General features: G+C 42.0%; 2 protein-coding genes across 2 annotated transcripts in view; one reads left to right on the top strand and one right to left on the bottom strand.

Annotated features, from left to right (window-relative positions):
* The window catches only part of Men (NADP-dependent malic enzyme), a 124993-nt gene that overhangs the window by 61788 nt on the left and 38804 nt on the right, over positions 1 to 24401 (bottom strand). The gene's annotated exons all lie outside the window — the stretch shown is intronic.
* Cad89d (cadherin 89D) overlaps positions 1 to 24401 on the top strand; it is a 66528-nt gene that overhangs the window by 30425 nt on the left and 11702 nt on the right. The window contains exons 3-10 of the mRNA XM_076902868.1: positions 11976 to 12106; positions 12862 to 13020; positions 16995 to 17103; positions 17458 to 17660; positions 17830 to 17958; positions 21659 to 22625; positions 22996 to 23148; positions 23610 to 23787. Coding sequence (XP_076758983.1) covers positions 11976 to 12106; positions 12862 to 13020; positions 16995 to 17103; positions 17458 to 17660; positions 17830 to 17958; positions 21659 to 22625; positions 22996 to 23148; positions 23610 to 23787 — 2029 coding nt within the window. The remainder of the gene's footprint in view (positions 1 to 11975; positions 12107 to 12861; positions 13021 to 16994; positions 17104 to 17457; positions 17661 to 17829; positions 17959 to 21658; positions 22626 to 22995; positions 23149 to 23609; positions 23788 to 24401) is intronic.

Genomic DNA, 24401 nt, shown 5'->3' with positions numbered 1-24401 from the left:
TGGTCTTTGGGTTGTTGTTAGTAATTTTGTGCTGGTAGATGAAAAAAATTGAGGAGAAAAAGGTATTTGGGACGTGAGCGTTGCATTAAACATTCAGAAATTCCATTCAGAAAATGGCTAATCGGTGTTAAAAAACAATTGCACGCAAAAAGGATTCATATTTTACAGAATAATTTATTAACATAATTTAATTCATATTAGAAGAGTTACGCGGGGAAACTATTTTATTAGATACAATTAAATCATCATTTTCGATTGTGTAATTGGAATTATCATATAATTAAAATAATCATCGTATGAGCACAATATTATTTAGCAAAAACGTGGCAATTATTTGTACTTCAAATGCTCGGTGAAACTGCGGATAAAAGTCGCATTGTTTCCGGCACGTGATATTTAATTCAACAGATTCACTGCACCATTACGGCCAACATAATTTAGTTCTCCACGATCGGATTTTATCGACACTCTTGGTCGGCGTACGACGAAGCTGCTGTAGAAATCGCTGCAGAAGCTTTTATCACGCACATTTCTGTCTTCCCACGAAAAGAAACAACCCTATTATCGCTTTCGAACATATTATTTCGATAAAATAGTGTCAATGAACGCCATGTTTCTCAGTAATACGATTCAACACCTTAAACAATAATTTTGATATTATTGAGAATAACGGTGGTCCACATTTTCCAATTTTTCTTCCAAGCAAGACTCGACATACAGGGTGTTTCCGATTTACAGATACGATCAGATAAGTACGAATCTGCACGAAAAATTCAGGTGATGATGTAGGACTCGATTTTTCATTCGAAACCTCGTGGGGATCGAGTTTGAAAGTTCGACGAATGACTTGGCTAAGTGACAAATGAATATAACACGAGCGATACGATCAATAGGAAGTCGTTCTGTACGAAGCAAATGATAAAATACGATTTTATTCCGCGCAGCAAAAATTTGAACGTAACCAGCGTCCAGCACAGTAGTTTCAATAAATATCAGTAATTACCATGCACGAGATAACCAAATACCTCTAAATTACACTTTCGCGGGCGGCGTTGAAATTGAAACAAAAACGGGGCGCAGTTTTTCAGGCGGTCTCAACTTCCCTCGCCGCATCTGAAAACTTTTTCCGACCGACCGAATTATTAAAGCGGAAGGCACAGCTCGCAACTTACCGACCGTTCTTGTAGGGAAGAGAGAGAAAAAAAAAGCAGCTAAATACGTACGAAACAAGTAATTCGTCGAGCTCCCTTTGCTCACGCATAACGAGGGGTGGGAACCGCGAATATAACGCACGGTCTGGCGTTGCGAATTTATTTTTTCCTGAGTGAAGTGCAAGGTAAACACAGGCACAGGTTCACCCAGATAGATTCACTTCTGACCTAGTATCTGCCGCGATACACTTTGAGAAACGTTGTTTCCTCGCGAAGATGGACCGTTGATTCCCATCGTTACCAATCCAGATCGTGAGATCGAGGCCTCGTTCGTATTCAAACTGCAATTTGTTGCTCGTTAATGAATCCTCGCTTGCGTTTCGCTCGTGGTACAAACGAATTAATTAAATCGGCTCTGGGTTTGGTTCGATGTATTAGTCTACTCGATTTCAGTTTGAAATTAGCGAATTTGGGAATAAGGAGTTGGGATAGTGTGTAAAATAAGTATAATTTTGTAACGTACGTGTACTGTAGATTTCTATGTCAAATATAAAATTTGTAATGAATTTTTTATTTAATATTCTGAATTCATTTAATTTAAATAGTAATAGAGAGTGATGGAGTGGAGAGGATCGTAATCAGTTATTAATTATTCGTGTGTGAATTTACAGTACATTCACGTATCATTTTTTTGCATTTGCTTCTAACAGTGATGCTCTCAATGCTGCCTCTTTCCAAGCTCTGATTCGAAATTCAGTGAGTCGTATTTTTGTTTTGATGTATCATTTCCTCTTCTGCTCGCTGGAAGAGTAATCTCTTTGACAGCTCTCCAAAAGTAAAAGTTTCCTACTTTCTTAGCGTTTGTTCTTTTCTGCTCTTCACCTTGCTACTTTTAATTATTTTCACGGCATATTCATGCTTACACGTCTACTAAGGTCGCGGACACAATGCCAGAAAAATTCAAGGGTTTTGAAATATATGACACCCTCAAATACAAACGAGACAATTTTATTTTTATAATATAAATTACTGCGATTGGAAATATGTTTAGAAAATAATTTTTTTTTTATATAAAAATACGAAACTCGATGAGACAACAGATTGGTGGAAATATTTTCACCTGTCAGATTTATTATTGGAAAAATTTAGCACGAGAAAATTTCTCGCCAATTCTAAATGGGAATTCCATTTGCAAAGAGCTGATATCATCAGCCGCGCATTCTCTTCGCTCAAGAATCCCGGGACACTCGGTATTCTCATTCTGTCGCGCGGAAATCTATCTTATTTCGCGCGGAGCTGCGAAATAATATATCGAGGCCACGGTGGATCTTCGATCGCGGGCGTAACGAGTGTTTAGTTCCGCCTCTGGCCACGGAATTTCGTGGTGTCCTTTTCCGTCCCAGAATTAACGAGGACATTCTCGAAGGGTGGAAGACAGAGAAGGGCTGGAATGCGGTTGACAATGTACTGTTGCATAAACCAGCTGCGACACTTGTATGTACGTACATAGTATCCAAACTTCGGGGCACCAACACGTGAAAAATCGAAGCTACGTTCCTTTTTGGAAATTTCAACGATTCTTCAGATTAAAGTTAAGATTACAATCAATACAAATCATAGATTAATGGAAATACTAAATTATTTGATCAGCGTCGTTTATGTTGTTCGACATTGCTAAATTACAAGGGACGATTCTGGAAATAAAAATAAGACGAATGTCAGGAATGACGAAATTACGTTTGTGGCCTTTTTTTCAAGATGTACGACTCTGAAAATCTGTCAGGTATGCCTGCAATAACGGTAAGGGCCCAATGTGACGCGTGGCAAATATACGTACGTATGCGACTGCGTGCAGGCATCGCATCGTTCTGGTAATGGTCTCCTCCCGTTAGTGTACGTGCATTCCACGAACTTTTAAATTCGTTTCCAGCGGAAACGAAATCTGAAATGCAATTCTGTTCTTGGTGATTCTTTCCTTGTTTCACACGGTAGAATCGTTTTGTAACCTTTAAGGGATGCTGTCGAGAACGAATATGCCATTAATTAGATTCGAAGGTGAATGTATTCATTTTAATCATTTTTCGTATTTGTCAGTGCACTTTGAGGAAGATGAGAATAGTCAAAGGTAAATGACTTTCTTCTCATCGGAACAATCCTTTTCAACGATCTCGATTTTCATTTTCACGAATCTTTCCACTTCGCCTTATTAACCGAGTGTTGAATGCAATCTGCGGATAAAGGCGACGAAGATTTTCTGTTTTCAGAAAAAGCTGATTGCATTGTGTTTATATGAATGTAGTGGTTAAATTCTTCTCTTTGTCGAAATGGCCACTCTTAAATTTGCTTTAAAACCGGCTTTATTAAAGTCTGACTGAAAGTATTGCCGCGTGGGCGGGTCTCTTCAGTTTATCTTCATGCATTTTCTTCAACGACTTGTTTATACAGAACGTGAAGCAATTAGGCAAAACAAATTTCTGGTTAAAGCGACCGGATACAGCTTTGTGGTAAACGGAAACACTGGATTTAATGCTTTTTAATGAACCTTTATTAGCACGTTAAGGGCGAGTAGACCAAGTATTTTCTTTTGATACCCATTTGCATACATTTCATTTTTTAAAACATTCCATTTAGATCTTTTAAACGAGTATTACTGTCATCTGTATATACACATCTATCCATTTTCTAATGCGATAATAGCTGCTTTCGAAAGATCGTTAACCTTCGTTTTCGAATAATCTCCGAAGTGCACATTTCCTTTTTCCTTCTACTTAATTCCTAGCCTTCAATTTTCACTTATTATGAAGATCAAAGTATTACTTAACACAGCTCCATTAAAACACACGAATCACCATTGCTAATATACTATTTCCTTGATAATTGCATGCAGAGATTATGTATGCAAAATTCTTTCGATCAAACCGTATCTCAAGCACTTTGAAGAAATCCACTATAAAATACGTTTCTCTTCAAACTCACATCTCTTCAATTATAAATACAAGAATGACTCCTCATCGCAACTTCGTTAAATTCATTCAGAAAAACACTCACAGTCTCAAATATCCCATGAAAGTCATTAAACAAATCTTGAACATCTTTAATCCTTTCTCCATACTAGATTGGAACGTCAAAAAAGATTGTACGCGCGCCAAAATTCCCCTAACGAATCATTTCGTCGCTCGCGCGAATATCGAAGACAAATACCGCGATAATCGAAGACGGAGCAATGGCGGGCACTTAGACAGGGTAGCTTAGCTGGTCGCCTTAAAGCGTAGCGTCTCGCGGACCCTATGCCCGGGCATGATGTATGGGCATGTCCGACGATACGCGTCTCTGCCCGCCTTCTGTCGATGCGATGGAAGCGCGGAAACGCGCAAAAAAGCCGGCCGACCTTGTCCCAGTTCCGCTGGGGAGCTTTGGGTGAAACGAGCTTACTTGTGTAAACGCTGCACAACACATGCACCGGGCAAAATGTGGCCGGTGGCGCGCAGTCGGCCCGTTTCGTTATGTAATCGTTTCGTTATGTGCACCCCCGGCCGTTTCAGGACCGCCGCCGCTCCGTAGTTGAAGTGTTTCGGCGCTGGCACGAGGAAGGAACAATCTGCTGCCGCTTACGAGGAACTTAATTGGTGCTCGAGAGGCAGTTTTGGATTGTAATTTTGATATACAATTTTTAGTACCTTTTGTCGCTCTCTCTTCCTGTTTCCTGGCGAGCGCGTTTAGAGATTCGGCTCCTCGCTCCTTTTCGAGCAGCTGAATATTTTTGGCGTAGGTTCGATTGGGATTTGGGTTTGTTATTTATAATTAGGAAAGTGTGATCGAGAAGAAGATGTGGCGGTACTTTGACATTTGCCATTAGAGGGACATCGACACTTACACAGTTTCCTGAAGGCACACGACTACCCATCCGCTTCAATGTATACAACTTCTTGACTTGTTCCTAACATCTTCGCGTCTAAGGCAGGGCCTGTTTGGTAGCCTTACTGAGGAGTTCACTCACAGGCCCAGGACGAAATGTTCTTCCCTCTCTTTTTCTTGCATCTTTCCTCTTTCATCCTCATAGCTAACCGAAGCAACACACTTCAGAGAGAATTGAAATTTGATCTACGTAGCAATAATTGCTGTCGATTGGTGTGCTTTGGAGAAATGCATTTTATGGTCGTTGGAGTTTAGTAAATGTTAAACAAAAGGCAGATCGCAATCGTTTACAATTTACATGCCTCAATTAAAACGATTGTTGTTTGGAAAACAAACCGCTCTGATTTCTAATCTGAATTCTAGTCAAGAGTTTCTAGATTTTAGATAGGGAGTATAATAAACATTAGAAATGGGCGTCCGTGAAAGCATTCGAAAATATCGTGGCGAACATAGGACTACAGGCAAATTGTGTATCGAACGAAAGTTCTAATTTACGTAGGACTGATAATTTAATAAAAGCCCGATGCGCTCGCGATTTAATGTTCGTTCTTACTGGGAATTGGATCGATGTTTTATTTAATGTAATTAAATTTGGCGAAACTTTTCACCGATACCGTTCGCTAACTGAATGTATAAATTAACATGGTAACGATTTTATAGTCGTTTTCAACACGGTCCGTGCGATTTTAAGATAGCTTGAATTTAACCGACCCAAATAAATATGTAAAATAACGACATTTCTATGACTATTTAACAGGCTCTCAATTTATCTCGATCTATTTGAGAATAAAATTGGTACGCGAAACGAGGTTACCAAAAAAAAAAATCAGGCGAGTACCTAAAAATATTTACGAGAGATCCGGACAATTGGATCTCGCGCTTACCCTGATTAATCTCATGAGAATAGAACCTGTCTTTCAAACTTGTAAGATAGAACAGCTTCTTCAAATACACGTTGATACTAAAAAAAATTAGGTATAAATTGAATCAGGTAGCTAAAGTAGGGTAATTAATTTCCAATAGGCCGTACGTATAGGGTGTACGAAACAGAACGCACGAGAAGCTCGCTAAAATTCACGAAGGCTATTATACAACAACACATCCCAAGCGTTTATTACAATTAAGGGAGTATCGCCTAATACTTTCGAGCGGCATTGTATAAATACGTCATCCGCAGCGCGTCTATTGTCGCCTCCCCCTCTGCAACACGGTTGGCTGAAGATTCGTTTCCGTCGTTTCTTCCGGACGCCTCTGAAAAGTAACTCTCCTCCGGATCGACTCGCGGCGGACAAAAACAGACAGCGCGAACAGAAGAGGGGGATGGAGAAAAGGGAAGAAACGGAGAGAAAAGGAGGGAGAAAGAACGACGCTGCGAGGACGAGTCGAAGAAGAAACAGGAGGGACGGATACAAAAAGAAAGGGGTCGAGGGGCGAGAAGGGAAGGGAACAGGAAGAGTGGAAGATAAAGAGGCAAGAGGAAGAGGGGTTGGGGTGGGATTTGCGAGGGGATTTCTTTAAAACGGCCGCAGCTCTTCCTCCGTCTGTTTAAGATCCTAGGGAGCGCGCCTTCCAAGTGATTTGACAGTTCCTACGGGCGGTATTTCCGGCGGATTATGCGCCGTCCGGAACTTTATCCGGATGATCGATGAAAAGAATCGAGCGGCGATTGCTTCCACTAACAAACGTAATTCAGTTTTCGTCGGGCTTAGACTGTGTCAATACGGCCGTTTCCGGAGTACGTTTCCGGAAATGGATTCTTCAGCCGGATGGCGCGGCAGCCGGCTCTTGCACCGAGCACGAGAATGCTCGAGGTCAAGTGTTTAGAGGCCGTGATAAACTCTTGCATTTTCAGTTCAAGCTTCAGTTTTGGGATTGATGAAAGGTACTGTTTAAGAGACTTTGAAACGTACTGTCAAGTAAAAGGAACGGCTGAAATTGGGGATGGAAATTTGGGATTTAACTGATGTTGTGCGAGGGTTATATAATATAGGGTGATTCATATATAATATATATAAATGATTTTTGTATTGTTGGGTGATTTGTGGCTGACTATTCATGTATGAAAATTAGATTAATTAAAAAAGGTTTTCCTTTTCTTTTTGTTTAAGACTTTCTCGTTTTTTAAAGATTGATTTTAGATTATTTGGTGTCTTGTAACTTTATCATTTGTTTAGACAATACTTTGCGAGCGAGTTGACCGCCTTGAACATGCACTTCGATGCGTGTCTGACTGCGACTATCGGCTTCGAATCGAGCGTACAATCGGGTGAAAGTACTCCCCGATACGTCTACATATTCTGGAAACACCTGCGAACGTTTAGAAATAGCAGTGACGAGAGTTGCGGACTTTTGCTTCCAGAGACAGGAAAATGATAATAATCGAGCCTCGACCACTTGTTCGTGGCGGAGATAATGAAGGTGGTTTTCGTTTCGAGCGGATTTTCGATCGATACTAGTTTTTATCGCGGTACGTGAACGACTTCGCATACGCACGTACTTATTAAGCCTCCGTTTCACAATTTTTTCGATGTCCAATTTAATCTAATTTCTAATCTACGTCGTGGAGAAAAATTGTATATAACCTTGTTATTTCACGTAACATGTGCTTCGATTGAGATTGGATTTTCGTCTTTCATGAATGAATCGCATATATGGAGTTCGCTGTGCTCACTTTCGAACACGTTTCATATATTTCATACTATTTAAAGAGACTTTTATTTCGTGCTGAAAATGTTGTGTAAACTTTACGCCTTAGAACTTTAAATCCATGCGATTCTCAAGGGTCTATAATGTAAAAACAGGTCTTGAGGAACTTTATACCCTCTTGGGACACAATGTCCTGGAACGTAACAGGCTACAGTCCTGATAGCCGTGGTAAGCAATGTAATAAGTTAAAACGTATTATGAGTTTATCATTTGTTTCTTCTGCAATAGTCGTTGAACTTATATTTAGAAAGGATCCTCAGTCCACCTTCTGATTCCGAATGGATCGATCCCAATTTTTCTGGCTAAAATACTCTCCGGAGAGAGTGTCGCCATAAGTTTCCCCGGAAAATAAACATCTGTAGCCTACGTGTCAAGGACGCGTTCTCCAAGTTCGCGCCTCCTCGTTCAATTTTCCCGAAAATGTGTACAAACCACGCCAACCCACGTTCCTCCGCCTCCGCTTCACGAACTGCGAGCAAACCGCGAAGAAATTGTTGATCTCGTCCCCTCCTCGCGAAGCATCCTGATTGAAACTTCCTGTCAGTGTGTTTGTCGTAAAAAAATGAACAAATCCTGGTAAAATATTTTTATCGCTCGTTCACATTTATTAGCAATAGGTTGCTCGTGTATTAAATTCAGTATGACTATTTCCTGTCGAGTAATCGACTTTATTTTTCCGATGGCGTTGCAGCAGACCCTTGATAATCGCAAACTCGGTGACTTCCAAGCATCTGTTAAGCTCTATCGTACACAGCCGCCATTCCAGGAGCAATAAATTAGACGCCAGTAGATTTTACGCCTTCGCTGCTCGGGACACAGATGGCGGAACATTAATCCTTCTTGGTACACGTTTAAAATATGATAGCCACCCTTATAGCATTACTGTTACGTTCTACTATACATCCGCAACATGGTCCCGTTTGTAAAACATTTTTCAGTCATCAGTATACACTCGTACCATCCACAAGAATGTTAAATTTTAAGAAAATAGCGTATTAATAATTTCCCATTCTTCATTCGGGACGCGGTAGAACGCAAGAAATAAGCCTCTTGAATGCATTTTTGGGCGTAATCTCGCGACGGCGTCTGAAAAGTGAGTATCGTCGAGCCCATCTGAAGACCAGCGAAAACTACTGGACGATGTGCCAGATTCGACGCGATGATCGTGGGCTCTGAATAAATTGAGATAAGATCCCCCGTTGGTACGACGAACTTCCTCCGCGTGTATCGTCCCTCCGATCTTCTCCCTTTCGCAGTCGGAAACAATGTTTCACGGCGGTCGTCCAGTACGTAGCGAGCTAATTAGTCGGAGTTGCCGGCGAACTGGATTCAGTCGGGGGATCCACTTGAAATATGAAGCCGGCGCGCGTACCACGTCGACGCGAATGAAAGCGCGGTACGGTGCGGTCCGTTTCCACGCGGTGAAACACATTTCTGCGGGCAGCGTGAGCTCCTCGCGGGTTACGCGTCTGCTATACGTGCCTACGTATGTACCAAGCGCCTCGTTAGGCACTCGTCTCGGCTGTCTCGCCAGGTTTTCGGCTTCCCGACCGCGATACCTTGCTGCTTTTAGACAAGATGTAACTTTCCGCCGGATCTTGAGAGCTACGTTAATCTCTCCGAGTTCGAGGTTATGATGTTCTGATGCGGAGGGTGAAAATGTTGGATGTTCTGGTTCGCGAATTTTTTTTTTTTCCTGAGGGCTCGAGAAGTTGAATATTAGGAAATTGCAGGATTTTTAGTCGTTTCTGTATGTTTCATCCAATAGCGGAGTTTTTGAGCGCAAAGTAGTATTAGCCAGCGTGACGCAAATGAGTATTATTATGAGTTTATTTCTCTTTGAGTAATTTGGAGAAAGAATTTCAAATAATCTTGGATGAAAAATAGCCCCCACTTTTCCGCTGGTAGACTTTGATTCTCTAAAGACGACGAGTTCCACAGTTCACGTAAAACTCCGCGAATCGTCCAATGGATGCGTTTCCACGTAGATAACCGTCGACCTTTCGAACGCTTCCTGGACGAGGAGAAAAATTTGATTACGTTAGCAGGCGCTACGGCGCATTGAACCCCGGCTGCGATCCCGTGGAAATGTCGAGCGGCTCGCGTTCGACTCTCGGCCGGCCGATCGTTTCGCGAAGAAAAAAGAGTTGCGTTAGCGAACCGCGACGCGATTTTTCTCGCACGACGGAAAACAACTGGCGGACCAGTCTCCGACATTTCAAACGAAACGCACGCGCCATACACGGCGAAACGCGTGCCGCTTAATTGCACCCGTGTTGCGTCCAGTGACGCGTGTTGGAGGCGTGTTTCGTAATCGTTGATAATAAAAGTGGAACTGTCCGCCTGAAAAACTCGAAAGTGTTCGAAAACGAAATATCACTCGGTCATTTAATTATTCGACTTTTCCGTTCCGCTTCTGATTCGTCTGATGGGGTCTGTTCTTGCGTTTGAAGTGTCACGTCCCTTAGCTTCGACTTGTGACCTTTATCGTGGCGATTAAATGGTGAATGAATGGCGAAGTAGAAGAGTCTTCAAGAGATCTATCTCTAAATTTCCTTGTGCAAATAATAGAATTATATTTAGTTGATACTAGTCTCAGGACGCTACTTTGATTTTAGGGTAGTATACTGTTAACTTAAATTGGGAAAATTCATGATATTTTGAGGTTTTGTTATTTGCTAAATTTTTAGTATCATAGTTAGGGCTGTTGAGAACCGCAAGGTAAAGTTAGCTTCACAGCATATCCGTCCCTGATTCAGGGAACGTGGGTGGGATGGAACTTCATAATATATTCCAAGAGAAATTAGAAGTGACTAAAGTATCTTTAAAGTGGAATTAAATGGTTTCAGAACAGGTTTTGTTTCCGCGAAATTAGGTTGTGAAAGTTCCTACGTGAGGAAATATCAGTCTTTTTAAATATATAAATATTAATGCCGGAATCTATTTCAGAAAACTTCAAGGGGAATTGTTTATATACATTTTCTGGTGCAAGCAATTCAAATTTTTTATAGTTTTAAATAAAAGTAATTCATGATTTCAATTTTGCTAGTAAAACTTCCATCGCGTTTGATAAAGTATGTATAAAAATTATAAAACGCTATTAACTGCGACTTGTCGTGATTGTTAATTCTCTAACAAGAAACCACTTACATAGCAAGATGCGCATCCATTATCATAATCGTAATAATTTTTCTGTTGACGTGCTCATTGTTCTGATGCGTACGCTCGTTAACATTGTAAATTCACCAATGCATGAATCTTCCAACAATCAGTAAACTATAATTAATTACTTTCTCGGTGCACTCTTTATGCGTTACGTGTTTCTATATTATTAGCGAGGCGTTATATAATTGACTGTTACACATAATCGTATGCAAAGTGAAACTCATTACTCCACTTTCTTATGCGATCTTATGCAAACATTAATCTACGAAATTCTTTTATTTGAGAATCGTGTTCTAAAGTAATTACAAAAAGATTGGAACTGCTTCGTGCGAACGAAAGTCTCGCTTTAATCCGTGTTCTGAAAAACGAGAAGAACGATGTCAGGCTGCGGAGTGTAATGTGTTAAACCAGTCTGTTACGCTTTATGGGCTTTAATCACGATAATGTACGATAGCCAAATTAACCATGGCGACACGCAAACTTCGTCGACAGCCCTTTCACTTACGAGTGGACTCCACACTGTGCCACGCGAATACGTGTTCCCATTGGGCGCCGGTTCGACACTTTTATGTCCCGCGTGTAATATTTCCGATATGAAAATCTGGTTCGCCGGTGCAAAAAAATTGTAACGGATGAACGAAGAAAAAGTAAAACAGTCGCAGGAGTCGGCCGCGGGAAATGGGAAAGTCTGACGGCGAATTGCCGCTAGAAAGTATTCGATTGGTTCTTGAATTCAACTGTAGGTCGTGGAAACGTGTATTTATGGATTTCGCTGTTACATCGTCGCAGATGAGATTCCGAGTTACAACATTTATTCGTATCTAACTTTTAAGTTACTTTTCCATCGTAATTTACAGCTGATTATGTAACGCGACAGAAATTAGTATTTAATTCTATAATTCTATCTATTTAACACTGTTCCATGAAAATGATTATGCCATACATTTGTGATTACAAATCACAGTGTTCAAAATGATTTTTAGTAATTTTTATTTCAAGATCGTTGATTTACAGACTGTTTTCTACGCATCTTTGCAGGATGCCAGTTTTATCCTATCGGAGAGTACTTGAAGTTCGTCAGAGTACCGGAAAGCCTGTCAAGAGGCACGGAAGTCTTGTCACTGGAGGCTCATCCGAGAAGTCATGTCTCAATTATGCCGGTGGATAAAGTAAATATTTCATTTCTAGTTGCATTTCGCTGTTGGGACTGTTTTGATGTCTCGCTTCTCTTCTATTAATTGTGCCAAACGACATTATAATCGCGACAAGGTTCATGCTCGTGAATGATGTAATTTGTTTGTACAATTTCACTCGAGAATTGTGGCCAGGATAAATCGACAAAGTCGGGGATTACGCGTACAACGATGCAGATAGTTGTAGTAAGTAGATTCAGACAAAACGCGTCGCTCTATTGGACTGCGCGGCTGACTGAATCTACTTACAATTAACTGAACCACCGCGGCATACACCGTTACCTCTCCCGATTTATCCTGTCCGTAATTTTTGAGTACGAGAAAATTTAGAAAGTGAAATTTAAAGAGAAGGAATCGTAGGACACGCCAGTATTTTTTTCAAATTTTTTAAGGCTTAAGAAATGGGTCAAATTTGCAAAACAAAAATATATAATAATCTTCTTTATGTTTCCACATTGCGATCTTCTTTCCACTGAATCTAATTATTTTTCACTCGTTAACTTTTACTGTTAACTACACTTATAAGTGTTTGATCGTTCGCGAGCATTTCACAATGCGCAAAAGGTAGAAACGATAAATGTAAATCGAGTAGATAATTTTACTTCAGCACCGTGGTTACCGTTGAACGGCGTCGCTAAATGAACCACGAACACAATAATTATATCCAAGCGGTGTGTTTACCGTTGAACGAGCATATGCCGTCGCGTAATCGAGTACTAAAACTGTTACAGGACGAAGACGCTCGGTTCTTCGCGTACAAGGAGACCAACAAAACGCACATCTCGCTGGTGCTGTCCCAGTCTTTGGAGGACCTCGTGGACGTCGAGATGCCTAGAAACCTGCTCAAGTTCCGCGTGGTTTGCGACTACTCCGATGGCGGTGATTCTCTGGTAAATTGTGGAAAGTTATTCGATTTAATCCGTTCCCGTCAGTCCCGATAACGCTGTTAAAACACGTTTCTTACCATTTTACGGTTCCTTGAGCCGGTCACCCTCATTCGAGCTATCTTTCTTTCGCAATAATAATTATTAGGTCTACCAGAAAGTTCTGTCCGCTTTCTCACGCACGGAATTACCAAATGTGAAGCTATCAACTAGAAAATGACTGAAGAGTTATGCCATTCTTTCTATGCGGCCTATAAAATAGCGGCTTTATAACCTTGGTCAACAAAAACGAACTCATCTCGCAGCACGATTCTGTTAGGTTCCACGTCGATCTCTGACGCTGGATTTAAAAACTTCGTGCACGGAGTCAAAGAAATCATAAATCCTGTTCTCTAACAATTTACGTCAACTTTGATCGATGCAATGTTATGGATACATCGCTATTTATGTCAACAAGAACTTGGCAGTGTGTTAATAAATAAAAGAAAGAGAGATGTTCGGATACATTTGGAAACTTCTCGAACAGAAGAAGCTTTAAAAGTGATTAAGTGGTCATTAGGGCACCGAAAGAATTTATTACAACAAGAGGCGAACAATTTCGTGGAAGCCGTGCAGAAAAACCAGCAGTGGGATGACAACTGCAGAAATTATATTGCTGAGTCATACAATGATAAACGTCTTTGGTAATCAATTTTACTTTTACTTAAAATCGAACAGAACTTTCCGTTACGGGTCTAATGGACCCTGATGAAGTCGTCGAGCGATTCGTATAAATGTCAACGATTATTGTATGATATAACACTTCTGTTTCTCAGGCTGTGATACAAAATTTTGATTTTTATTATTTGTTAAGCTGCAAAACGCAATCCATTTTTCCCCACAAATCCAATACAAAATTTTGATTTTTATGATTTGATAAGCTGCAAAACGCATTCCACTTTTCCCCAAAAATCCAATTCCTTTTTCCTAATGCGTGTGGGCACGCAAGAGGAAGTGGAGCGTGCAAACACCGGTCTCGATACGACGCTCGACAACCTGTCTCCGGTTTTGTCGCTCTGTCACGTGCTAATAAGCGTTTATGCAACTATTTCGCTGGAATGCCGCGGATCAGAGAAACCGTTACGATACTGATTACGATCGTTAACCGGCCGCGAGATTTAATTGCTTCTACGTGCGTGTCGCGATGCCATTCGTCTCGTGCGTGTTCAGACAACTGAAACCCTTTCGATCATTTTTATTTCTCCTTGTTGTTAGATCGCATCTGTTTATAGTACAGTGTTGGAAGGTGATTTTTTAATTTTTTTAAAAATAATATTTTTATAAAAATAAGTCGATGATGTGCAGAATAATATTTTTGGATATGAGTGTTCATTTTTAAAGATCTGTTAGCCGCAGTATAATTATTTAGTCTCGAATCGAGAGGTTTCTATTTGCGCTAATATCGAGAGTAATAGAACAGAACGACATTAAAGAAGATGATAATAATAGGAAGCGGATAATGACACCATTAATACTCTCACGTTTTATGGACACAAATACAAGTAGATATTTGCCAGCCAATTCGATACTTACGATCGATATACGTGTCTCTAACAGATTTCTTAATAGAATATCACACATAAAAATTGTATTTAATATCTTCAATTTATTTTAACCAATGAGGATCCCTCATTGGATACAAAATGATCGCATAGACTCGACAAATACTAATAAAATACTAATAAAATCACAGCAGAGAATGCCCATACTTTTTCAAATCGTTGGAAACACAATCGAACGTGTCAATCTTAATGCATAATCCTACTAAACGCCTAAACGATTCCGTTCCCCGCTTCTGAGCCGGTCGCTAATAATTAAATCGGCGCGATTTATCAGCGTCTCCAATTAAGTTTTTAATCAAGGCTGAAAGTTTGCGCCTGGCCGTCAGTAACTATCATGCAAACATACGTTTCATCAGCGGAGAGGCCGCGGCGTTTTCCCTCGAAATTAATCCGGTAGTTCCAGAAACGAGCTTTCAGTCCGCGCGCTCGTCGTTTTGCCCTGAGCACGCAATAAAACTGCAGGAACGCACGCGGAGCGCGGCCGTTGTTACGCGGCCGCTGGACCGGCTCTTCCTCTCTTCGCCACACCCTCCCATCGCCCTCGTCGACGATCAGACGGGGACGTTTTCATGCGTTAATGCAATCTCGGTGAAATTTTCAAGTAATACTGTTACGCGTGCCCGCCTGTCCGGCGATATTAAATATCGGAGAGAGAATGGCCGAAACGGACGGAGAAAGGCGACGAATGGAGCGGCGGGGCGCGGATGGGATATTAAAATCGATCCCCCTCCCGGTACAGGACTATACAAACGTGATACTTTGAAATGATACCACGAATGATATCCTTGAGAGGAGGCAGTGAACAATTTTTCATCCACTCCCTGACTATCTCCCTGTTACTCGTCTCTCGCTTCCTCCACCATCTTTCTACGAGGAACGTATCGGCTCATCGTGTTCCTATTCCGTTCCAACTGTCGAGCTTTTCGAGAGGTTTTCGTTTTCCGCCTCTTTTTACTTTCCCTTAACTCAGAGGGTCTGAGGGTGTACTGGAATTTAGGGAATTGTATCGCTGGATGCGGGAACGATCTCTCGGTGTTAAAATTAAGTTTCTGTGGACAATGCTTTGACATGTTTCTCTATACGTAATAAGGTTAATTCAAAATTGCCTCTGGTGTTTCAATACTTTATACTTCTTATAATTTTGCTGCTTTGTTATTTTTATTGCGATTGTGTAGCAGATTAGTGGTTGAAATTGTTTTTTGTTGTAGCTTTTCTAAGGGTGCAGTAGGTAGTCTAATAAATAATACAAAATTTGCAAAAATTGTTTATGCATCCTGCGCAGGAGAAGATTGACTGTTCTGGAAGAATTGAAATTTTAGCAATAGAACTATATGCATGGGTATGGGCATAGAGATTACGGAGGATGCGATGTAAGACAGGAAGGAGAATCTGACAGTCTGTAGTCAGACGCAACGGCTCGCAATCGATACGAGAGAACTTGCTATTGTATATCGTAGAATTATCGTAGAAGCAGTTTGAAGTAAAAGTATCAACATTAAAATGAAGTTTTTTCAACCCAGTAGAAAAAATTAATTTATTTTCTAATTTTCCTTTGGCACGGAATATTTATCTTCATAAGAAAGCAATTTGTATACGCACAAGTTGTAACTTCGTGCACTTAATGCAATTTCGCGATGGAATATCAATTCGATATTATCGATATTTATACTCGAAAGTGACTAGGAAGGTATTAAAATAGAACTAGCCATTGAAAATAAATGAAAAATGAGTGCAAAAGTTATAAATTCACATATTTAATTACGTAATTATTTGATAGGCGTCCGACGCGCGGAGAAAGTATATTGAAATGGCGTATGGGATATCTCGAAGATTGATTTAATGATAAATTTCGAGTCATTGGCAAACTATTCATTACACGTCCAATGTGGGACTCACAACCGACGGAACAAATCTCGAATTTCCTGTTACCTTGACATAACGTATTTGAGGGGACGTTGCATAAGACTATAACCTCGCGAGAAGCTATATGTCATGAAAGATGCTGAAAATTGCAGATTTTCTATTTCTCTTCCGGAACCACTTTGTTCCATGTTTTATTCGATCGTTCTTGCCTTCGTACGCGCATTATTCTTCACTTGACTTCTTAATTCTCGACATTTTTTACTCCACTCGTATCATGGATTTTTCTTTTCATTTTTTCCATCTCAGTACCGGATACAATTAATTCATGTCGATTTTGATTGATTTGCCTGCTTTCTAAGCAGGTAATTTGTAGAGCATTATCCATAGCAGCAATTGAGCGTGTGGTGTGAGTACCAGAAGCGGTTGTCCTGTAATACTAGATGTTCCTCGGAGATACAGCGGTTTCGAGGCTGTGCACGGCACATAACAGTGATAGTGCTACGTTTATGCTTGTAGGTGACGTCGCACCTGTCAGTGACGGTCTACGTGGAGGACATAAACGATCATGCTCCGCAATTTGTCGATGCGCCTTATCACGTAACCGTGGACGAGCTTACTCCAGTTGGTGAGATATACCGCATACGAACTAGCCTTAAGTTCAGCCGCGGTTGAGTCCGTTACTTCCGGGACGCTGTACCAACAGCATTTCCTCGGATATTCAATTTTCGAGGAAGATCAGCTCCAAGTAAAAATTATATAACTTCGTTGCACCACGTGGACGTTTTTACGTTAGATCGTCATAAAGAGAAAGAGGAAGGGGTGGTATTTTTTATTAAGTTGCAACGCGTAGAATTATTAGTAACAATATTAGTATTACTAGTAAATTGGACGATGAAAATTCATGAGAATGATAATACTTATCTCGTGCTTGTTCGAGTAACTGAGTGAGGGAAAATCGCTTACAACCGTTCGATCTCAGGTGTGACGATATTCCGCGGGATCCACGCGATCGACGGGGACAAGCCTAACACACCAAATAGCGACGTGCACTACGCGATAGTGAAAGGCAACGAGCAAGGCAAATTTTCCCTCGAATCCGGCCACAGAACCGCTCTCATACTCCGTAAACCGGTGGACTACGACAACGGGGATCGCGAGTTCACGCTGGTCATCGCAGCCACGGTGAGTACGCGACGCGGTATCGCACGAGGTGAATGCCTACTATCCCTTTCGTAGAAAAGCACGCGCTTTGCCTACCGGTGAAAGTTGTCGCGGGCGAAAGGCGTCTATGCCGCGATCATGATTGCCGGTTTCTGATTGCTCGTTCTACACCGTTCGCCCCCTGTTTCAGGACCGTGGTATGCCAGCCAGAAGCACCAACACCACCGTCAGGGTTACGGTGGTGGACAACGACGATCTCGATCCCAAGTTCACCAGGGACGTTTACAGAGCGAAGATTTACGAGTTCTATCCTATGCCTGTGAGTATATTCTGTATTTTGATTTATATTTTTTGCGTTTGTCATTAACCAGTTAACTGTGGAATTTAGTTTCAAAAAATCAGCACAGGGTGCGGGATTAAAAACAAGCAACGACGCGTATACACGTCGAACGCAGGGAAAATGGTACTATTATACATTTTACGAGAAACGAGGAAGGATTACATTTCTATTCGCCAAAAAAACTAACAATTCGTTTCTAAATATGTTATTCTTACTGAAAGCTTGAAAACTGTCAAAAAATAATAAAATACATAAACAAGGAAAATTGAAGATAGCAAGAGTAAACAAGAAAAATAAGAAAATAGTTTACAAAATTTCAAGCTATGTATATAAAGGGAACATACCACCAAATAGTATTCTTATTACATTTTATTGAGATTTCGAGTTTTTATAGTGAATGGTAATTTTTTATTTTACACGAGTATACACGTGGAACGCACTTAACTGGTTAAGCGTCGAATAGTGGAGAATTTTGTTGGGAATGAGAATTTTATGAGCATTATTGTACAGAGTGTCTAATTTTAATTAATCGATGCTTCCATGATTATGGAATATTCTTCATTTCGGTGCAAGTAGTTTGCTTTTACAAGTGAAGGGGTTAAAAAAAATTCTACTGTACATTTAAATGTTCGTTACGTAGGAATTGTAATACTTTGTTCATGTAATAACGGGTCGTGTTTCAAGAATGACACATTGTGGAAATACCTTTGACATATACTTACGTAACTCTGAATTACTAACATTTGCATCGTACAATGTTGCTGCGGGGTAATAAACGTAGGCATAAAAACAGTTCTGTTTTAGAGTTAATGCAACGTAGTAGCAATAAGTGAAAGTTACGGCTGTTCGGTAGTTGAAAATAGAGATTTGAATTCGAATCATTTATAGACACATCATATTACGCTATCAATTAAGTCGATGAAGATAGCCGCATCGTTTTATTTCCACGTAAAGAAATAATGTTGCGTAACGTTGCGTTAGAAGAACAAATTTTACAATCACATATGAAATGTTGGCAATCTAACTGTCATCGCCGTAATAGATACCAAGAACCGCTCTCTAATTACGCGTGAATCAATCTTTTCTCGAGTAACAGACACCTCGCATCACTTGTAAAATCCATTCATAAATTGATTTATACTTTGCATATGTCATTGAACGTTAACATGGTCACGACTGAGAGCGAGACTTGACATATACATTTATCGATACAATAATAATTAGCTAGTGTACACTTGTATCAAGGTGCGTGCCATTAACCATTGATCATAGAATCAAAGTAAAACAACTTAAGATCCACTTACTCCTCTTACCACATCCTACAATCTTTATTCCCTTCCCTTTGCACATCTCGATTAAGCAACCATACACGGCGGAATACAAATCACCGAAGCTGCAACAATATCTATACTAAACTTCCACCATAGAACGCAAGGAAACCACAGAGCGTATTACAATCGATATCAGTGGCCAGTGAAACTCTCGCATGCAATAACCTCTATCATTACACTTTGCAGGCTGATTCGATGCCACACTTTTGCACAACAACCGAGCAGTCGATCGAAAACTCGCGAAACGTTTAAAGAGGAAAAAACCCGTCGACGGTACATCGATCGATCGCATTGGGATGGCGCAATCGGTTGCACGGCGCAATAATTTCACGATAGAAAATATCACGGCATGCGCGCGTACAAGACTGGTCATAATTGAGAAGCGGCTGGGATTAATCGGTTACGCAACCGCGAAACGGACACGCGTTCTCCAGTTACGTTAGACAGATGCGCGTATCCGCCGGCAATGACCGCGTCAATGCGTGACGCCAGATGATCGCCGATGGCAGAGTCGCGCGTTACGGAACGAGCGAACTTTCTACGCGGCCATCGAGGCGAGTCGCTTCCTCCGGTCGCGTGTAGACCTTCCAGGACGTTCGCTTTTTCCAGGACGTCGAGCGTTCCTCTCGTCGACGGGAATTCGATCGACGCCGCTCTCAGCGTCGAGCTCGCATTTAACCCTTCGCCGCGCGATTTTTCTGACGCCTACGCGTGTCGAAACGCTTGTCCGTTTCTTGTCCGATTGGTTCGCGCGCAAGAACGAAGAACCGTCGTGGTGTTACACGGAGATGTATGCGTCTAATGATGGGTTCGTTTCGTACGTTCAGGCTGGCGTTGGAATTGTTGTTAAATGTCACTGTGTGAACGTAACTCGGGGCCCGTTGTATTTAAATTCTAGTTTACATGTGTTGAAAGTGTTATTCTATGTTGGAATTTGAGGGGTTACTGTGAATCGAGAAGCTAAGTGGGATGGTATTTTGCAAGAGATGCAAGAGCTTTGGAAAAAAGTGCCGTCAGACATCTACGCATGTTAAGGGTGCTTTATGATATTAGTATTTAAAAACGAAATTAGAATCAAGAACAGATTAGCGTTAACCAAAATTGTTACGCTGTGGAAACGCTAACTCGTTTGAAATTGCTATTCTCGACCACGAAACGATCGTTTCTAACCCCTCGCGCAAAGGACGCGAACCAACCCCTTGCTGTAGGCGCGATTACATCGGAATTCCCCGCGCGACTCGTTCATGGTACCTTGGAGATCGGTTTCCCCTTCGAACAGATTCTCGACGCGATGGCAATTCACTTGGAAAGCCTCGATACCCTTACTCCTTTGCTCTCGATACCACGCGCGCCTCTTCGACGACAACGCGCGTCCCGACGCGTGGCCGTTTTCCGTTACACGCGACGCTCGTAATCTAGGCTGCGCCACGCCGACGGAATGTCAGGGGTTAATACTTTCCTGCCGGCGGGAACCTTGAGGCATAAATTTCGTCCCGATAGAAAACACGACCGTGCGGCAATGCGCACCGCGATATGTATCGCGAGCAGCACGACTTTCGAGCGATGCACACGTTGCCCTCGAGCCGCGACGACGTGATTTACAAGGCACGACATCGAGGCACCGCGACGACCAGCGGCCGTCGCGGTCGAATCCGCGATTCCGTTGCTACGAAATCGCCGAGTTCACTTTTCTCTGCGATTTATCCGCTATTTGTGATATGAATTGCACCGACGCGTCATTAGAATTGAACGGTCGAGTATGATCGTCCCCTGTGGCGCGATCGTGGACTTAAATGATGATTTCTCGCGGCGGGTTTATCTGATTAACGCGCGTCTGATGGCACGTGTAATTAGAATGAAGATAGAAACGATGGGGAACGATAGAATTTATGGGATAGAACAGTATATTTGATCCTGCTGGCTTCTAGATTTGTAAGAATTCGAGATATTGTTGCACGAGGTAATCTGGCTTGATGAGTTCAGGACTTTTGTACTTCTGAGATTTTATATTTAGATTGAATTAAAGGGTTTGCAGAGATTATGAGGGGGTTGTTTAACAGTATTTAACAAGGACTCTTCATCAGCTACATCTGTTTCTTTATTCAGTAATGAAACAACGGGAAATAAGCTACTTTATGAAAGAATATCTCTGAACCCAACTTTCAGATCGTTACAGTAACTTAATTGAAAAGAAAAGTACAAACCTTGAGCTTCAAGACTTTTTAAATATCCAATAAAAGCCAGTCCAGCAAGAAGGTTTTATAGAAAATATTTATCTCGATACACTTGAACTTTAACTACTCCAAGCACTGCAATTTTACATTAAATAAGCAACTCCAATTTTACAGGAATACCCAATCTTCACCCAAATCAATTTTTCCACGCCGATCCAAGCAGTCGACTCGGACCGCGACATCAACGTGCCCGTCCGCTACGACATAATATCCGGCAACGAGCGAGGCTTCTTTCACATGGACCCCATCAACGGCACCCTCTTCCTGAAACGTCCGATCGACTTGGACGCCGAGCGAAATCTGCCCTCGAACACGTTCACGCTGCAAATCCACGCCTCCCAAGTGGACAACCCGCTGAAAACAGCTGCAGCTCGCGTCGAAGTCGAGGTGCTAGACCTGAACGACAACCTGCCCGAGTTCGAGGTGGACCTGTACAACATCAGTATCGTGGAGAACCTGCCCAACGGGTTCAGCGTGTTGCAGGTGCTGGCGCGTGACAAGGACCAAGGCGAGAACGGCCAGTTCGATTACGAACTTCGCGATCGATCCGGGGCCTTTTCCGTGGACCCCAAGTCCGGTTGGTTGACAGTGAAGAACCAGTCGGTCTTGGACCGCGAGAAGAAGGACTATCTGCGGATGAGGGTGTACGCCATCGAGAGAAAACCCAGCGTGGTTGCACGCGACGGTTCCTCGGACGCCAACGATGGCTCCTACGTGGACGTCGAAGTGACTCTGCTCGATGCGAACGACAATAATCCCATTTTCCTACCAGGGAATTTATATGAGTTGGTAGCAAGGACTGACTACAAGGTGGGCACCGTGCTTGGACAGGTGCACGCGTTTGATAACGATTTGGGCCCCAATGGAATGGTCAAGTACAGCCTGCAGAACCCAGGGAATTCGTCGACTCGTACACCTCCGTTTATGGTGGACGAGGTCACAGGCATCATTACGATCGCTGAGACCCCGATTTTAGAAGGGAGGCACGCGATCTTCGTGGAGGCTGCGGATCAACCGGCGAATCCGAGCGAGAGGAGGGTTTCTTTGGCTGTGGTTACTGTGGATGTCTTCAGATCTGACGGTGAGTGGTTATTGCACTTTATTTAGAGCGGTTTTTGTTGGTTTTTCGGTGAGAAATATTGGAGAACGTATTTAAGTGAGATCGATTTGTTCATTGGAAGAAGAGTATTTGGGTATTTGATCAGCAGTTCTTCAGACTGGCTGGAAATATTATATTCCATTGCTTTTGTCTTTCTGTGCACTTGAAATGCTGGTCGAACGTTCCGAGGATCAAAAGGAACGATAGAACGAATTTTTATCGTGAGATTGAAATGATTGGCGTTGACTACGTTCGCGAGTAAATAGGCGCCCCTTCGATCGCTCGTAATTCTTTCACGGCGCGAGTTATAGAAGGAAGCGAATCCATTTTATTCGCGCCTTTCTCGTTGCAGGCTCGCTCGAGCCAGACTTCGTAGGGGCTCCTTACGAATTTTGGGTCGGTGCCAACGTGCCAGTCGGCACCAGCGTCGGCCAAATCCGCTTGAACGACGCCGTGAAGACCAACGACCTGATCTACGATCTTTTGCACAGCTACGAGGAGGGAGGTACGTACTCGAGAGTAATTAGTTAATCAACAGGTACAACAACGTACTACTTCTGCAAATGAGAACACTGTAGTGGAACTACTTCGTATTCCACCTCAGACATACGAATTATAGACATCGATACCCGTTTTAAGGGATGGTAAAGTAGTAGGAAAGAGTTAACTATTTCGTAGAACACTCAGCGATTTTTAATGTCCTCTACTCAATATCCCATTTCAATTCGATATTCCCTCGAAAAATTATACAATATTTCCAAAATACTTACCACGAGAACACCCAAAATTGGTATAAAATTTCCATCACGCTGGGTGGAAACGTATAACGTTCAACCTTGCGGTAGCTTAACGACCCACCAAGCGTTTCCTAGGCTGGCAATCCTAATCTCTGTGCCATCGGGAGAGGCCTGTTCATTTAAATCTAATACACGACAGATGTTGCATACATATGCGATGGAATTTCAGTTCCGTTCGCTGTGGAGGAGCGTTCGGGTACGATTACGGTGGTTGACGAGATCGAGCGGTTCCGCAGGTCGACCTATGACTTCGAGGCAGTCGTTACTGACGAGCGGGAGTTGACGCTGATCACTAACGTGTCCATCCACGTGGTTGGTCCCAATCACGATCGTGGGATCTTTACTAGGCAAGTGAAGTTTAGTACAAAATACACGATATTATTATTTCGGTATATTAATTAATTCTGGTGCTACATAAATTACTGTAACAGTAATAGTTAGGTGTGAGACCTACTTTGCAATTTTTCGTCATGGAAGACTGCGATGGTGTACGTGGCAGATCCGGGTAACTGTTCGAGTAATTTAAGACGTTTATGAGTCTATAAGTGTTCGCTGGCAAGATATTATGTCGAAGTCCAAATCTTCACGGAATACCTGCGCATATTGTCCCACTTTGAAACCTGTACGTTCGATCAGAATCCGCGAACAAAGTATGCCCACGTCCATGCTACGTTCTATTTCCATTTACGACTCTCGAGCCATGACCAGAGACGCGATAGAATTTAATACATCCTCACGAGCCGGCACATAAAATTCGTAGCAATTTGTAAATGAAGTTAGATCCCATCGCTTCACGGATAACAGGATCTCCAACATTCCTATCCTCAAATTCCGTCAGAGAACCAATAGAACATAAAAAGACACTGCTCGAGCCATAACATTTGTTAAAACGCAGAGGAAAACCTCTCCGGAGTGACAAACATCATCGCGGAAACTTCCCGCTGTTCCCATCCAGGGGCGA

This window comes from Xylocopa sonorina, chromosome 10, assembly GCF_050948175.1.
Source record: "Xylocopa sonorina isolate GNS202 chromosome 10, iyXylSono1_principal, whole genome shotgun sequence".
Taxonomy (NCBI): domain Eukaryota; kingdom Metazoa; phylum Arthropoda; class Insecta; order Hymenoptera; family Apidae; genus Xylocopa; species Xylocopa sonorina.
Note: the sequence above shows the minus strand (reverse complement) of the source record. Positions and strands in the feature narration are given on the sequence as shown.